Here is a 17,064-nt window from a genome sequence, read left to right as displayed (position 1 = left end):
ACAGCTGGGCCGGGGGGATTAACTGGGGAGCTGTCAGCCGCTGGGCTGTCCCTGGGAGCCCGTCCCCCCGTCACAGGCTGCGCCCCCCCTCGCAGATCGGTAGCCGGCTGCCGAGCGCCCAGAACCCCCCCGCCCTGGTGGCGCTGCGCGTGGATTTCCTGCGCATCGTCTGCAGCCACGAGCACTACGTCAGTCTGAACCTGCCCTGGCACAACCTCTCGCCACCCGCCTCGCCCTCGCCCTCCGTGTCCTCCGCCACCTCCCAGGTACGCCCGGGACCCGGCCCCTGCCGGCTGCCTGCCTGGGGCAAGGGGGGATCCCCGGGGGGCCAGGCCTGTTCCAGCAGAGGTTGCCCTCTGTGACAATGCGGTTCTGGCGGAACCCAACTGAGAGTGCCAACTCAGGACAAATTGCTCAAACAGGGCAGTTACAGCCCAAGGCTGGGGTTTTTCCACCAAACCAAACCAGCCAGACTAAGACTTCGGTCTCACCCCCCGGCTAACCGCAAGTCTCACAAGCAATCTCCTTAGACACTCCAGTTTCCCAGTATTCCCACCAGTGCCACTCGTTATGGGGACAAATGGTTATGAAAACCAATACCCCAGTAAAAGAAAAAGGTTCTCCTGATCCCAAAGGACCAAGCCCCAGACCCAGGTCAATATACAAGTCAGATCTTACCCACAAATCACGCTGCTGCCAATCCTTTAGAATCTAAAATCTAAAGGTTTATTCATAAAAGGAAAAAGATCGAGATGAGAGCTAGAATTGGTTAAATGGAATCAATTACATACAGAAATGGCAAAGTTCTTGGTTCAGGCTTGCAGCAGCGATGGAATAAACTGCAGGTTCAAATCAAGTCTCTGGAACATCCCCCGCTGGGATGGGTCCTTCAGTCCTTTGTTCAGAGCTTCAGCTTGTAGCAAAGTTCCTCCAGAGGTATGAAGCAGGATTGAAGACCAGATGGAGATGAGGCATCAGCCTTATATAGTCTTTTCCAGGTGTAAGATCACCTCTTTGTTCTTACTGTGGAAAATTACAGCAAAATGGAGTCTGGAGTCACATGGGCCAGTCCCTGCATACTTTGCTGAGGTACAAGGTGTATCTGCCTTCTCTCAATGGGTCCATTGTATGGCTGATGGTCCTTAATGGGCCATCAAGCAGGCTAGGCAGAGCTAATCTCAGCTTGTCTGGGATGTCACCCAGAAGCACAGCATAAGTTTGCCATACAGACAGTATAGAGCCAATATTCATAACTTCGACTACAAAAGTGATACACACATATAGACAGCATAATCATAACCAGTAAACCATAATCTTGTCCTAGACACCCCATTTGACCCCCTTTATACAAGATTTGGGTGCCACTACAGGACCTTGGTTGCAACAATGATCTATACGGTCCCAGTTTATGTCAATAACGTCACACCGTCCCACGACCGAAGCCACCGGGCAGCCGTGATACGGGGGGCTCCGTCTCTCGGGGGGGGCACTGGGCCCTGGGGCGCCCGGGGGTGCCAATCTGGGGGGTCCCATACCGAGCTCTGGCTCCCCCGACCCGGCCATCACAGCTGCGGGGAGGGCCGGTGGGCGGGACTGGGGCGGAGCCCAGGCATGGGGCAGTTGCAGCTGCTGGCTGGGTGGTTCCTGTTCCCGCGCCCCCCGTGCTCCTGGCTCACCCCCGCTCGCTCCCGCAGGGCTCGGCCTTCTCCAGCCCGGCGCAGGACCAGCGGGTGGCCGGCATGTTCGAGCTGTCAGGGCCCTACCGCCGGCAGCACTTCCTGGCGGGGCTGGTGCTCACGGAGCTGGCGCTCATCCTGGAGCCGGACGCCGAAGGGTGAGCGGGGTCCCCCCTGGGGTCCAGCCCAGAGCTCGCCAGAGCTTCCTGTGGGTGGGGCCAAGACTCCTGGGTTCTATCCCGGCTCTGGGAGGGGAGCGGGGTGCAGTGGTTAAAGCAGGGGGCTGGGAGCCAGGACTCCTGGGTTCTATCCCGGCCCTAGGAGGGGAGTGGGATCTAGTGGTTAGAGCAGGGGGGCTGGGAGCCAGGACTCCTGGGTTCTATCCCGGCCCTGGGAGGGGAGTGGGGTGCAGTGGTTAGAGCAGGGGGGGCTGGGAGCCAGGACTCCTGGGTTCTATCCCGGCCCTGGGAGGGGAGTAGGGTGCAGTGGTTAGAGCAGGGGGCTGGGAGCCAGGACTCCTGGGTTCTATCCCGGCTCTGGGAGGGGATTGGGATCTAGTGGTTAGAGCAGGGGGGGCTGGGAGCCAGGACTCCTGGGTTCTATCCCGGCCCTGGGAGGGGAGTGGGGTGCAGTGGTTAGAGCGGGGGGCTGGGAGCCAGGACTCCTGGGTTCTATCCCGGCTCTGGGAGGGGAGTGGGGTGCAGTGGTTAGAACGGGGACGTCTCATTCCCGGGCTCCCTCTCCCCCCCGCCAGCGTTTTCTTCCTGCACAAGAAGGTGATCAGCGCCCTGCACAACCTGCTGTGCAGCCACGACGCCGACGCCCGCTACGCCGCCCCCCCCGTCCGCGCCCACGTGGCCCAGCTCTACCTGCCGCTCCTCAACATCGTCCTGGACGCCCTGCCGCAGCTCTACGACTTCACCGGTGAGCGGGGCAGCCCCTGGCTCTAACCGGGGAGAGACCCCAGCAGTCCTGCACCCAGGCCCCCCGGCGCTAACCACTATCCCCCACTCCCCTCCCGGAGCTCGGGAGAGAGCCCAGGAGTCCTGGCTCCCGGCTCCCAAGGCCAGGGAGAGGACCCAGGCGTCGGAGATCCTGACCCTGTCCCGTTTCCTCTGTCCGGGGACCCCCGGGCTGGCTGGTGCCCCGACGCCCCCCAGCGCTGCGCTCTTCCCCCCCCCAGAGAACCACAGTCCACGCGGGCGCCTGGTCACCGTGCCGGGGGACGAAGGAGACAGCGACAGCGGCACCATCAGCCAATCGGTGGCCATGGCCATCGCCGGCTCCCCCCTGCCCCACGCCCACCGGGCCAGCCCCTTCCCGCTGCCGGCAGCCGTGAGTACCCGTCGGGGCGCAGGGGGAGGAGGGGAACGTCGGAGCGACCCCGATCTCTGGAGATGGAAAGCTCCCTTCCTGGGGTCCCCCCTCCCTCCCAGAGCCAGGGAGAGAACCCAGGCGTCCTGGCTGCCAGGCCCCGCCCTCTAACAACTAGATCCCCACCCAGAGCCGCGAGAGCCCCTCTGTGGGGCTGGGCTGGTGACGGAGCCAGGCGTGGCTCCCCTTCAAGCACAGCGCCCCCTGGGGGGGGGCACCTGCAGGCTCGTTTGGCCTTGCAGGGCTGTCCCCAGTGAGCAGCCGGGCCTGTGGGTGGGGCCGGCCCCCAGGATCGACCCTCCTGGGCCCCGCAAAGGTCCCGGTCCCAGCCCCAGCTGTGTGAGTGAAACTAGGGGCTGGGAATGGGGGGCAGCTGCTGGAGGGCGCCCCATGGGGTACGGTCCCTGAGCTCCCCCCAGCTGGGCGGGGCTGGGCGCTGACCCGTCTCTCCCCGCGGCCCCCCCCAGCCGGGCGGGGCTGGGCGCTGACCCGTCTCTCCCCGCGGCCCCCCCAGCCAGGCGGGGCTGGGCGCTGACCCGTCTCTCCCCGCGGCCCCCCCAGCTGGGCGGGACTGGGCGCTGACCCGTCTCTCCCCGCGGCCCCCCCAGCCGGGCGGGGCTGGGCGCTGACCCGTCTCTCCCCGCAGCCCCCGCGGCCGGCCGGCACTCTGTCGGCCGAGGCGAGCCGCACCCTGCTGGCCTGCGTGCTGTGGGTGCTGAAGAACGGGGACGCGGGGGGTGCTGCACAGCTGGTGTGCGGAGCTGCCCCCCCTGCACCTCGGCCGCCTCCTCGACCTGCTCTACGTCTGCGTGGCTTGCTTTGAGTACAAGGTGCGGGGTCTGGGGGGACCCGGGGGGATCTAGGGGCAGGGATCCAGTGGGCGGGGGGCAGATCTGGGGGGATCCAGCGGGCGGGGGGGAGGATCTAGGGGCAGGGATCCAGTGGGCGGGGGGCAGATCTGGGGGGATCCAGCAGGCTGGGGGTGGATCTGGGGGGGGACCCAGTGGGCTGGGGGGATTCCCTGGGGATCCGATTCCCCCGGGAACCTTCCATCAGCCCCCCCCCCCAGTGCTTAATCTCCCCCCCACCCCCCCTCCCGCAGGGCAGGAAGGCCTTCGAGCGTATCAGCAGTCTGGCCTTCAAGAAGTCACTGGACATGAAGGCGCGGCTGGAGGAGGCCATCCTGGGCACCGTCGGCGCGCGCCAGGAGATGGTGCGGCGCAGCAGGGGTGAGCCCATGGCCGTGCCCCCCCCCCTCCCTGCCCCCTACCCCACCGGCCCCGCCCCTTTGCACCTGCCAGACTCCCCCAGCCTGCCCCTGCACCCCACCTCAGCCTGCGGCCCCCCCCAGCCCCTGCCATGCGGCTCCTGACCCCCCCCCTTTCCCGCAGAGCGCAGCCCCCTGGGGGGCCAGGAGAGCGTTCGCTGGAGGAAGAACCTCGCTCACTGGCGCCCGAACTCCGACAAGGTGGACAAGTACGTGGGCTGCGGCGCCGCGGGCCCCGTCTGGGAGGGGAGGGAGGATGCTGGGGACATGGGTGGGGGCTGGCTGCTGGGGGGGGCGCCGGGGTGGAGGGGAGGGTGGATACTGGGGGGGCGCCAGGGTGGAGGGGAGGCTGGCCGCTGGGGGCACAGGGGTGGGGCTGGTCGCTGAGGGGGGCACCGGGGTGGAGCCGTGCTGGTGGCTGGGCGGTGGAGGGAGCTAGGGGACCCCGGGCTCGGGAGTGCCAGGCAGGGACCAGGATGGGAGTGATGCCAGGGATCCCGGGACACCATGGGGGCACTGGCCCTGGGGGGCTCCAGGCTGGGGGCTGCTGGGGCAGTGTCGAGGTGGGGGATAGATGCTGGGGGGCCATGGGGTGGGTGGGCGCTGGAGGCACCGGGCAGGGACCAGGATGGGAGCGATGCCAGGGAGCCCATGGCACCGTGGGGGGCTGGCCCTGGGGGGCACCGGGCTGGGGGGCAGAGGGGCTGGGAGGGGTGGACGTTGATGCCCCGCTCTGCCCCAGGAGCCGGGAGGAGGTGGAGCAGGAGGTGCTGGTGGAGGGGAACCTGGCGACCGAGGCCAGCCTGGTGGTGCTGGACACGCTGGAGATCATCGTCCAGGTGGGGACAAGGTGGAGTTACCCCCTTCCCTCCCAGCACCCCCCACACCCGCCGCTCACCTGTCCCTGCCCCCTCCCAGAGCTGGGGATGGAACCCAGGAGTCCCTGGCTCCCAGCTCCCGCCTCTAACAACCAGCCCCTGCCCCCTGTGAACATCAGGCACTGGTTTCCCCAGGAGACTCTGCCCTCCCGCCCCGGCAATACCCCACAAGCTCTGCCCCGCGGCAAGCTCCGCCCTCCCCCCAGTGAGCTCCGCCCCCCAGAAGCACGACCCTCACGGCCCCTCCCCCAGCGAGCTCCGGCCTCCTCCCTCCCTCCCAGCAAGCTCTGCCCCCCAATCCCCCCAGCTCTGCCCTCCCCACCCCTGGTGAGCTCCACCCCCCACTCCCCAAAAGCTCCGCCCCCAGAAGCACCCCGCTCACGGCCCGTGTCCCCGCAGACGGTGCTGCTGGCGGAGGCCAAGGAGAGCGCGCTGGACGGGGGTGCTGCGGGTGCTGCTACACAGCATGGCCTGCACGCCCAGCGCCGCCTTCCTGCAGCATTGCTTCGCCTCCCAGAGGGCGCTGTGTGAGCAAGGTGAGTGGGGCCCCCAGCGGGGCCTGACCGGCGCAGGTAGACCCCTGGCCCGCGGGGAGCTGGGGGGTGGTTGACGGGTGACCGGGCTGCCGGGGAGAAGGGAGATCGGAGCCCGGGGGGGGCCGGCTCTGGGGAGGTCGCACCCAGGTTCGTGTCACTCCATCCAGAGGGAGTGGGGAAGCCAGAACGGGAACCCAACCCCCTGTCCACTGGACCCCACTTCCTGCCAGTGCGGGCGAGAACCCAGGCGTCCTGGCTCCCAGCGTCCCCCGCTCCAGCCCCTGGACCCCACTCCCTGCCAGCGCCGGATGAGAACCCAGGTGTCCTGGCTCCCAGCGCCCCCCGCTCCCTGCCAGCGCCGGGTGAGAACCCAGGCGTCGTGGCTCCCAGCGTCCCCCGCTCCCTGCCAGCGCCGGGCGAGAACCCAGGCGTCCTGGCTCCCAGTGCCCCCCCGCTCCCTGCCAGCGCTGGGCGAGAACCCAGGCGTCCTGGCTCCCAGCGCCCCACACTCCCTGCCAGCGCCGGGTGAGAACCCAGGCGTCCTGGCTCCCAGCGCCCCCCGCTCCCTGCCAGCGCTGGGCGAGAACCCAGGCGTCCTGGCTCCCAGTGCCCCCCGCTCCCTGTCAGCGCCGGGCGAGAACCCAGGCATCGTGGCTCCCAGTGCCCCCCGCTCCCTGCCAGCGCTGGGCGAGAACCCAGGCGTCCTGGCTCCCAGTGCCCCCCGCTCCCTGCCAGCGCTGGGCGAGAACCCAGGCGTCCTGGCTCCCAGTGCCCCCCGCTCCCTGCCAGCGCTGGGCGAGAACCCAGGCATCGTGGCTCCCAGTGCCCCCCGCTCCCTGCCAGCGCTGGGCGAGAACCCAGGCGTCCTGGCTCCCAGTGCCCCCCGCTCCCTGCCAGCGCCGGGCGAGAACCCAGGCGTCCAGGGGGCAGCCCCCCGGCGGCTCTAACCCCTCTCCCGGTGCAGTTCCCGGAGATGCTGTTCGAGGAGGACACGGAGCTCTGCGCCGACCTGTGTCTGCGGCTATTGCGTCACTGCAGCAGCCGGGTGGCTGCCATCCGCGCCCACGCCAGCGCCTCCCTCTACCTGCTCATGCGCCAGAACTTCGAGATCGGCCACGTGAGTGCAGCCCCCCCCCCCGCCATGCGGCTGTCTCTGGGGTGGAGCACAGCAGTCGGCTGGGCCCCGCCGGCGGCTCCGTTGCAGGTGGACGATGGGGACGGTTTGTTGGAGACTCCGGGGATCACCCCTGGGCCAGGCCGCCAGGGACCTCGGGCGCAGCCAGCGGGATCCCAGGGGCTGTCTGGGCATCCCCTACCCTCACCCCCCGGGCCAGGCGCGCTGTGCCCAAGCAGCAGGGGGCGCTACGGGTTCCTCGGCTCAGCCTCCCCCTGTCCCCCGCAGAACTTTGCCCGGGTGAAGATGCAGGTGACCATGTCCCTGTCCTCGCTCGTCGGGACCTCGTCCAACTTCAACGAGGAGCATCTGCGGCGCTCGCTGAAAACCATCCTGAGCTACGCCGAGGAGGACGCCGGGCTGCGGGACAGCAGCTTCGCTGAGCAGGTACGGGGGGGGGGGGGGGGGACACCTGCCCTGATTGACAGGCCCCCGCCCAGCCCAGTGCCCCCATTCCTGTAGCTGAGTGGGCACTGAGCGGGGGGGGCCCACAGGATTCTCTCTACAGCCTGGGGCTGGCCCGGCCAAGGGCCCCCCGTGGCAGGCAGGGGCCCCGCCCAGCCATACCCCAGAGCGGCGCTGGCCGTGTGGGGTGATGGGCGGGGAGGGGGAGTCTGAGCCCGCTGCCTCCCCAGGTGCAGGACCTCGTCTTCAACCTGCACATGATCCTCACCGACACCGTCAAGATGAAGGAGCACCAGGAGGATCCAGAGATGCTGATCGACCTGATGTACAGGTGAGAGCCCTGGCCCCGCCCCCTGGCCATGGCCCCGCCCCCTGGCCATGGCCCCGCCCCCTGGCCATGGCCCCGCCCCCCGGCCACATCACACCCCACGCCCCCTGCCCAGCCATGTCCCCCATCCTCCTCCTCCAGTGTCCTCCCCCCAAGCCCTCTCCGCCCCCCAGCCAGGTGCATGGTCCTGCCCTCACCCGCTGCCCACCCCCCTCCATGCAGGAATACAGGGCCCCCCCCCCCCCAACTCCCTGGAAGTGGCACCTCCCGCTAGAGAAGTCGGGGGCTGAGGAGCAGGGAGGGGAGACTTGCCACAAGCTAAAGGACTGAGTCCTGGCTCCCAGCCCCCCCACCCCCCCTGGACCGGGGAGAGAACCCAGGCGTCCTAGCTCCCAGCCCTGCCCCCACCCCCCGCCACTCTAACCCACTAGACCCCCCTCCCCTCTCAGGACCGGGGAGAGAACCCAGGCGTCCTGGCTCCCAGACCCCCTGGACCGGGGAGAGAACCCAGGCGTCCTGGCTCCCAGACCCCCCGGACTGGGGAGAGAACCCAGGCGTCCTGGCTCCTAGCCCGTCTCTCTCCCAGGATCGCCAAAGGCTACCAGAACTCCCCAGACCTGCGGCTGACGTGGCTGCAGAACATGGCGGCCAAGCACTCGTCGCAGGGGAACCACGCCGAGGCGGCGCAGTGCCTGGTGCACGCAGCCGCGCTGGTGGCCGAGTACCTGAGCATGCTGGAGGACTCCCGCCACCTGCCCGTGGGCTGCGTCTCCTTCCAGGTGAGCCCCAGCCCCCTCGGGCACTGGCCAGCCACACCACCCCTGCCAAGGGGAGAGGGAGAGAAACCCGGAGTCCTGGCTCCCGGCCCCCTGCTCTGACCACCAGCCCCGCTCCCCCGTGCTGGGGAGAGAACCCAGGAGTCCTGGTTCCCAGCCCCCTGCTCTGACCACCAGCCCCGCTCCCCCCTGCTGGGGAGAGAACCCAGGAGTCCTGGCTCCCGGCCCCCTGCTCTGACCACCAGCCCCGCTCCCCCGTGCTGGGGAGAGAACCCAGGAGTCCTGGCTCCCAGCCCCCTGCTCTGACCACCAGCCCCGCTCCCCCGTGCTGGGGAGAGAACCCAGGAGTCCTGGTTCCCAGCCCCCTGCTCTGACCACCAGCCCCCGCTCCCCCCCTGCTGGGGAGAGAACCCAGGAGTCCTGGCTCCCGGCCCCCTGCTCTGACCACCAGCCCCGCTCCCCAGTGCTGGGGAGAGAACCCAGGAGTCCTGGCTCCCAGCCCCCTGCTCTGACCACCAGCCCCGCTCCCCCCTGCTGGGGAGAGAACCCAGGAGTCCTGGCTCCCAGCCCCCTGCTCTGACCACCAGCCCCGCTTCCCCCTGCTGGGGAGAGAACCCAGGAGTCCTGGCTCCCAGCCCCCTGCTCTGACCACCAGCCCCGCTCCCCTGTGCTTGGGAGAGACCCCAGGAGTCCTGGCTCCCAGCCCCCTGCTCTGACCACCAGCCCCGCTCCCCTGTGCTGGGGAGAGAACCCAGGAGTCCTGGCTCCCAGCCCCCTGCTCTGACCACCAGCCCCGCTCCCTGCTGCTGTGGGGAGAGAACCCAGGAGTCCTGGCCCCCAGCCCCCCCCTGCTCTAACCACTAGACCCCACTCCCCTCCCAGAGCTTGGGAGAGACCCCAGGAGTCCTGGCTCCCAGCCCCCCGACTACAGCCACCTCCCTGCCCCATCCCCAGGCAGGCCTGCGCGGGGTTCTCGGCTCACCGCCCGTCTCCGGCAGGGCGTCTCGTCCAACGTGCTGGAGGAATCGGCCGTCTCGGACGACGTGCTGGCCCCGGACGAGGAGGGGATCTGCTCCGGGAAGTTCTTCACCGAGCTGGGGCTGGTGGGGCTGCTGGAGCAGGCGGCCGCCTTCTTCACCCTGGTGAGCACCCGGGGAACGGCCCTTACTGCCGCCGCCGGCCGAGGGAGGGAACCTGGAACTGGGCCTGGGGGAGCCGGGCAGGGGGCAGACTGGCTCTACGGTCCCTGCCCCCTGTGCTCCCGTGGCTGGGGGGCTGCGACCCCCCGTCTGACTCCCCCACCCCCCAGGGCGGGCTGTACGAGGCGGTGAACGAAGTCTACAAGATCCTCATCCCGATCTACGAGGCCAACCGGGAGTTCAAGAAGCTGGCGGCTCTGCACGGCAAACTGCAGGACGCCTTCGGCAAGATCAGCAGCCAGGTGAGTGCCCGCCGCGAGCACGGCCGGGGCCGAGCGGCTCTGGGGGACAGTGCTGGGACCCACAGCCCGGACTCCTGGGTTCTCTCCCCGGCTCTGGGAGGGGAGTGGAGGCTAGTGGTTAGAGCAAGGGGGGCTGGGAGCCAGGATGCCTGGGTTCCCGCCCCGGCTCTGGGAGGGGAGTGGGGTCATGTGGTTAGAGCAGGGGGGCTGGGAGCCAGGACTCCTGGGTTCTCTCCCCAGCTCTGGGAGGGGAGTGGGGTCGTGTGGTTGGAGCAGGGGGGGCTGGGAGCCAGGACTCCTGGGTTCTCTCCCCAGCTCTGGGAGGGGAGTGGGGTCGTGTGGTTAGAGCAGGGGGGGCTGGGAGCCAGGACTCCTGGGTTTTCTCCCTGGTTCTGCCACTGTCTCCCTGCGTCCCTGGGCAGGTCCCTTCCTCTCCGTGCCTCAGTTTCCCCCTCTGCACCATGGAGTGATTTCTATTAGCCTGAGGGGGCCCCTTGGCCGCTCAGCTGAGGCAGTGTGGGGGCATGGTCCCTTGGTGACAGCGCCCCCTTGTGGCAGAGATGTGCATCACAGGGGAGCGGACCCCAGCCTCCCACTGAATGCGGAAGGGGGGGTGCCCCTGGGATGCCCCGGTTCTCCGGGGCGGGGGGGCAGTGTTTTCCAATCGGTCAGGCCTCACCCCCGAGCCCTGTCTGCAGTGTCCGGGGGGGTCGGGGTGTGATGCGGGCACGGCCCCGATCCTGCGCTGCGGGGGGGTCCCGATGGCAATTGACGTGCTCTCTCTCCTGCTCTCTCCCCCCCTGCGCCCGTCCTGTCAGAGCGCTGGCTGGGAGGTAGGACACGCGTGTGTGTGTATGTGTGCGTGCCCCCGTCCCCCCCAGCCCGGTGTGTGCAGCACCCTCACAGTCCCCGTCCCCCCCATTGCCTCCCCCCCCGCATGGTCCGGGCTGCCCGGCGGAATGGTCTGTTTCTAACTCTGCCCAGCTTGGGAAGTGGGGTCTAGTGGTTAGAACGCGGGGTGGGAGGCTGGGAGCCAGGACTCCTGGGTTCTCTCCCCGGCTCTGGGAGGGGAGTGGGGGCTGGTGGGTTAGAACGGGGGGGGCTGGGAGCCAGGACTCCTGGGTTCTCTCCCTGGCTCGGGGAGGGGTGCGGGGGTCTAGTGGTTCGAGCAGCGGGGGCTGGGAGCCAGGACTCCTGGGTTCTCTCCCTGGCTCGGGGAGGGGGGCGGGGTCTAGTGGTTCGAGCGGTGGGGGATGGGAGCCAGGACTCCTGGGTTCTCTCCCTGGCTCGGGGAGGGGGGCGGGGTCTAGTGGTTCGAGCGGCGGGGGCTGGGAGCCAGGACTCCTGGGTTCTCTCCCTGGCTCGGGGAGGGGGGCGGGGTCTAGTGGTTAGTGGTGCAAGTGAGCATGGCCGTGGGCGGTTGTCCGGGGCGTGATGAGTTACCAGAGCTCGGCTGGTCCCTGCTTGGTGCCTGTTTCCAGGCTGGGGGGGCCGGGTAGCCCTGGCTGGGAAGAGCTGTGGGCCAGGGCAGGTAATCCCCAAAGGGGGTGGGGGTGCAGCCCCACCAACCCCCCCGGCCCAGTGTGCCCAGAGCGACCCCCAGCTGTGACCCTGGTGACCTTTCACCTCTGAACGAGGGGTCAAAGTGGAGGTGGCTGGGGGTGGCAGCGCCCGGGGGGGGCTGCATGGTTGCAAGGGGGGTGGCGATCTCTCCCGCCCCCCCCCCCCCCCGCCCCAGCGCCACGCTAGGAGCCGTCTGCTGCCCCCGCTAACCTGCTGCCTCTCGTCTTCTCTCCCCGGCCGCCGGTCCTGCCCGCTGCTGCTCCTCCTACCTCGACGCTGCGGTAAGTCGCCCCCCTGGGGCGTCCCGCCGATTTGGGGGGCTCCCTGGACCGTGTCCTCCAAGCTGTGGCAACCTCCCAGCCAGGTCCGGGGGGAGGCAGGGGAGGAGGATACCGAGGGAGAGAGGAGGGGGAGTTCTGGGGGCAGGAGAGTGCTGGAGGATGGGGGGGTGCGGCCGTGGCAGCCGAGTGCCTGGGTAGGAGCTGGGGGGGCCGCTCCCTGGCACCCCCCCCAGCCTGGCGGTTTCTGGGTCCAGCCTCATAGCCTCGGGGCCCATGAACATGGGCTTAAGACCCGGCATGTGGGCAAGGCCGCGGGTTTCCCTGCTGCGCCCGGCCCCGCCAGCCCGGACGGCTCCCCACAGGGTCAGAGAGCAGCGCTGGGTCCTGGCTGAGAGGGAAGGGATGGGGGGGCTGGGGTTAGAGCAGAGGAGCCGAGAGCCAGGACTCCTGAGTTCTCTTCCCAGCTATGGGTGGGGTCTAACCACTAGCTCCCACTTCCCCTCCCAGCGCTGGGGAGAGAACCCAGGCATCCTGCTGTAACCATTAGGTCCCACTGCTCCCTGCAGCCCCCCCGTCCCCCCACTCTATCCCCAACCGGGAGCCCAGAGAGTCACCCCCCCACCCCCGTCAGTCTGGTCCCAGGGTTCCCCTAAGGCAGCACCGTGGCCGCTCCCCCCCCCCCCCACCTCCCGGCAGCCCCCTGGCTATCGGCCTCCCGGCTCAGCCTGCCACAGCTCACCGGCCCCGTGCCGCAGCGCGGCTGGGAGCTGCCTGGCATCGGGGCTGCGTGCCAGGTCCGGGACGGGTCTCACTGGGCAGGGGTGGGGCCAGCAGGCCCCAGGACATGCTGGGGGATGCAGGGAGTGGGGCAGGGGGCTCAGATGGGGTCACTGCCCCCAGCAGTCAGTGTCGGGCGCCGTGCTGCAGTGGGCTCAATAGGGGGCGCTCATGCCGGACACATGGGGGCGCTGTGCTGCAGGGCCGGGGGGCTCAGTAGGGGGCGCTCTCTCCTGCCCCCAAGCTCTTGCTGTATCCAGCTGTCACGCTGCACCCCAGAGGTGGCTGAACTTAAGGGAGGGCCGAGCCCATGAGGTGCTTGTGGCCGCCGGCTCTTGGCCTCCCCACGGGCCCTGCCCGTCCAGGCTCACCGGCCCCGCTCTGCCCCAGGCCCCAGCGCATGTTCGGGACGTATTTCCGGGTCGGGTTTTTACGGCAGCAAGTTCGGGGACCTGGACGAGCAGGAGTTCGTGTATAAAGAACCATCCATCACCAAGCTGGCCGAGATCTCCCACCGGCTGGAGGTGAGGCGGGGGCGGGGGGAGCCCAGGGTCGGGGGAGCTGGGGGCTATGGGTTGGGAGTGAGGGGCACTGGCAGGATGGGGGGCAGCCCAGGGAGAGGGGAGCTGGGGGCTGTGACTCGGTTGGAAATGGCCCCTGCTCTCCCCCTCGAGCCTCTCTGGCTGGAGTCCCCGTCAGGGTGGGCGCGGGGTGCCCCGTGGGCTGCTTCTGCCCCTCGTGCTGCCCCCTGGCTCCCCACAGCGGGGGGGGGGAATCCTGCTGGATTTTGGCAGCTCTCCCGGGAGCCCGGCTTGGTGCTCCCCGTCATGGACCCCTGATCGCCAGGTGCCCCTGCCCCCTCTGCCCATCATTGTGGTCTCCGGGCACTGAGGCGACTCCTGTCAGGGGCTCGGGCAGCGGGGGGGGCCTTGGGGTCCCTGGACAAACACTGGGCCTCCGTGGTCCCTCCACTCCCAGGCTGGGGGCCCCGGGGCTGTTCTGGGGGTGCTGGCCGGAGGCTCCCTGGCTGGAAACTGGCCGGTTCCAGGCCCGGCCCTATAGACTGGGGGGGTCTCTCCCCCCACACAGGAGTTCTACGCCGAGCGCTTCGGGGACGACCTGGTCGAGATCATCAAGGACTCGAACCCCGTGGACAAGGCCAAGCTGGACCCCAACAAGGTAAAGCCGGGGGCCCGGCTGGCCACTGCCTGGGTATACGGCAGTGCCTGGAGACCCCGGCCGAGATCGGGCCCCCTCCCTCCCCCACTGCCCCGGGTGCTGCCCAGATCAGGGCCCCCGTCACGCCCCGGGTGCTGCGCAGACCCCAGCCGAGATTGGGGGTCCCCGTCGCCCCGGGTGCTGCGCAGACCCCAGCCGAGATTGGGGGTCCCCGTCGTCCACGGGTGCTGCCTGGACACAGCGAGACAGGCCCTGACACGAGGCAGGAGGGGAAACTGAGGCACGGAGCAGGACAAGGATTCGCCCAAGGGTCGCCCAGCTCTGGGGCCGGGAAGAGGGCGGTGTGGGCCAGGTGCTCCTGGCATGGGGTTCCCTGGGGCTGGGGGGGCAGATCCCCCTCACGGCCTCCCCCCGCCCCCCAGGCCTACATCCAGCTGACCTACGTGGAGCCGTTCTTCGACACCTACGAGCTGAAGGAGCGAGTCACCTACTTCGAGAAGAACTACGGCCTACGGACCCTTCCTCTTCTGCACGCCCTTCACGCGGGACGGGCGGGCGCACGGGGACTTGCACGAGCAGCACAAGCGCAAGACGCTGCTCACCACCTCGCACGCCTTCCCCTACATCAGAACCCGCCTGCCCGTCATCCACAAGGAGGAGGTGCCGGCCGGGGGTGGGGGGCTCGGCGGGGGTTCAGTAGGGGTGGGGGAGGGACGCTCGGCAGTGGGTGCCAGGCTATGGGGAGTGAGGTGGGGGCTCGGCAGGGGGCAGGGTGCTGACGCCCCCCCCGGTGCCCCCAGATCATCCTGACCCCCATCGAGGTGGCCATCGAGGACATGCAGAAGAAGACGCAGGAATTGGCCTTCGCCACCCACCAGGACCCGGCCGATGCCAAGATGCTGCAGATGGTGCTGCAGGGCTGCGTGGGCACCACCGTCAACCAGGTCGGGTGGCGCCCGGGGCAGGGCAGGGGGGGTCGGGGGTCACGGGCTGGGAGGGGGCACAGATCCTTCCCTGCCCCAGTGCCCGCCCTTCCCCTCCCCCCCCCCCCCCCGCTGGGCCTGCCCCATGGCAGCCTTGGCCCTAGTGCCAGGAGTTGAATCATACGGGTGGGGAGTGAGGGGCACCAGGCAGGGCTGGACTAGCAGGGGGTTGGGGGTCGGGAGTGAGGAGCACCGGGCAGGGCTGGGTGGGGGTCGGGGGCAGGGCTGGGCAGGGGCAGGGCAGGGCTGGGCTGGGGGCGGAGGGGGCAGGGCTGGGCCTGGTGGGGGCAGGGCTCTAACCCGCTGCCCGTTGCCCAGGGCCCGCTGGAGGTGGCCCAGGTGTTCCTGGCCGAGATCCCGGACGACCCCCGGCTCTACCGGCACCACAACAAGCTGCGCCTCTGCTTCAGGGACTTCACCAAACGGTACCGCCCCCCCCCCCAACCTAACACCCCCATCTCACCCTCGACCCCGCCCACCTGTCTGTCTGCCCCCCCAACCTAGCACCCCCATCTCCCCCTCTGCCCCCGCCCACCTGTCTGTCTGCCCCCCCCAAACCTAACACCCCCATCTCCCCCACCCACACGGCCCACCTGTCTCTCTGCCCCCCCCAAACCTAGCACCCCCATCTCCCCCTCTGTCCCGCCCATCTGTCTGTCTGCCCCCCCAAACCTAGCACCACCATCTCCCCCTCTGCACAGCCCATCTGTCTCTCTGCCCCCCCAAACCCAACACCCCCATCTCCCCCACCCGCACGGCCCACCTGTCTCTCTGCCCCCCCCAACCTAGCACCCCCATCTCCCCCTCTGCCCTGCTTACCTGTCTGTCTGCCCCCCCAAACCTAGCACCCCCATCTCCCCCACCCACACGGCCCACCTGTCTCTCTGCCCCCCCAAACCTAGCACCCCCATCTCCCCCTCTGCCCCGCCCATCTGTCTCTCTGCCCCCCCACCTAACCACCCCCATCTCCCCCACCCGCACGGCCCACCTGTCTCTCTGCCCCCCCAAGCCTAGCACCCCCATGTCCCCCTCTGTCCTGCCCACCTGTCTTTCTGCCCCCCCAAGCCTAGTACCCCCATCTCCCCCTCTGCCCTGCCCCACCTGTCTCTCTGCCCCCCCAAACCTAGCACCCCCATCTCCCCCTCTGTTCTGCCCACCTGTCTCTCTGCCCCCCCAAACCTAGCACCCACCATCTCCCCCACCCGCATGGCCCATCTGTCTCTGCCCAGCCCACCACACGTCATGCTGCCCCTCACACACTGTCTCCAGGGCTGGCCTCACCCCCAGGAGGTGGGGGGCTGGGTCCTGGTCCCTCCCTGCCCCGAGCAGGGTTGGGGGAGGGGCTTCCCTGAAGGGAGACGGGATTCCCCCTCCCCCCACCTGGGATCCCTCCTTTGGGCTCCGAGCCCCCCAAATCCGTCTCCCCTGCCATTGTCCTTCCCCGGCACTGAGCCTGCACTCAGCTGGGGGAGAAGCAGTGCATTTTGGGACCCCTGTTGGCCGTGGTCATGAGCCCCCCCTCGGTTGCAGGTGCGAGGACGCCCTGCGTAAGAACAAGGCGCTGATCGGGCCGGACCAGCGCGAGTATCACCGGGAGCTGGAACGGAACTACCTGCGTCTCCGGGAGTCGCTGCACCCGCTGCTGAGCCGGCGGATCCCCCAGCTCTACGCCCCCCTCGTCCCGCGCTCCACCCACCGGTGAGCCCCAGCGCCCGGCCCGGCACTGACACGGAGAGACGTTCCCAGCCGGAATACACACGGGACGAGAGGAGACACTGAGGCAGGGAGAGGACTTACCCAGAGTCACGCAGGGAATCCTGTGGCAGAGCCAGGAATGGGACCCAGGAGTCCTGGCTCTCCCCACTACACCCCATTCCCTTCCCTGAGCTGGGAATCCAGGACTGGCTTGTTCCCTGGGGTCTCTCCACACCCGGCAGTTACCGGGGTCCCCCCACCCGCCAGGTAGGGGGCGGATTTGTCACATGTTAATTTCACCCATTGGATTAATTGGAGGGTCCCGTTTCCCCCCCCCCCCGAAACTCTCTGAACAGGTCAAGTCTCCACAAGCCAGAGGGCTAGGAGGACCTTGGACCGGCTGCGTCTGCTCTTCCAGCCCGGGGTGCGGGGGGAGACACCCCTCCCAGCCTCCAGAGTGCCTTACTGAACCCCCCGCATGGAGCCGGCCCAACCCGCCCCTCCCCCCCCCCCCCCCCCCCCCCCGGCCCACTCGACCCAGTCAAATGCTGTGGTGTGGTGGGGTCGTTCTCCACCCCTTCTGCTGCCCGGGGCGTCTCTCCCGCGGCCTGGGCGCGGTGCTGCGGGAGCCAGGCGGGGTGTCTGGCCTGTTTACCCAGCAGCTGGGGGCAGAGGTGGGGTGGCCCCGATCCTGCCGGGGACCTTGCATCTGGACCAAAGCTCAGCGAGCT

General features: G+C 69.1%; 1 protein-coding gene across 1 annotated transcript in view; it reads left to right on the top strand.

The window, feature by feature from the left end:
- DOCK6 (dedicator of cytokinesis 6) overlaps positions 1 to 17,064 on the top strand; it is a 56,565-nt gene extending 39,501 nt beyond the window's left edge. The window contains 27 exon segments of the mRNA XM_065575719.1: positions 96 to 266; positions 1,695 to 1,834; positions 2,431 to 2,600; positions 2,860 to 3,011; positions 3,697 to 3,783; positions 3,785 to 3,880; positions 4,153 to 4,279; positions 4,442 to 4,526; positions 5,060 to 5,156; positions 5,595 to 5,633; positions 5,635 to 5,721; positions 5,723 to 5,731; positions 6,696 to 6,848; positions 7,134 to 7,292; positions 7,541 to 7,641; positions 8,225 to 8,417; positions 9,413 to 9,556; positions 9,724 to 9,855; positions 10,674 to 10,688; positions 12,874 to 12,900; positions 12,902 to 13,000; positions 13,566 to 13,655; positions 14,078 to 14,173; positions 14,175 to 14,315; positions 14,456 to 14,599; positions 14,957 to 15,063; positions 16,169 to 17,064. Coding sequence (XP_065431791.1) covers positions 96 to 266; positions 1,695 to 1,834; positions 2,431 to 2,600; positions 2,860 to 3,011; positions 3,697 to 3,783; positions 3,785 to 3,880; positions 4,153 to 4,279; positions 4,442 to 4,526; positions 5,060 to 5,156; positions 5,595 to 5,633; positions 5,635 to 5,721; positions 5,723 to 5,731; positions 6,696 to 6,848; positions 7,134 to 7,292; positions 7,541 to 7,641; positions 8,225 to 8,417; positions 9,413 to 9,556; positions 9,724 to 9,855; positions 10,674 to 10,688; positions 12,874 to 12,900; positions 12,902 to 13,000; positions 13,566 to 13,655; positions 14,078 to 14,173; positions 14,175 to 14,315; positions 14,456 to 14,599; positions 14,957 to 15,063; positions 16,169 to 16,340 — 3,033 coding nt within the window. The 3' untranslated portion in view covers positions 16,341 to 17,064.

Source organism: Chrysemys picta, chromosome 22 (assembly GCF_011386835.1).
Source record: "Chrysemys picta bellii isolate R12L10 chromosome 22, ASM1138683v2, whole genome shotgun sequence".
NCBI classification, from domain to species: Eukaryota; Metazoa; Chordata; order Testudines; family Emydidae; genus Chrysemys; species Chrysemys picta.
This window is presented reverse-complemented; position numbering and strand designations above follow the sequence as displayed.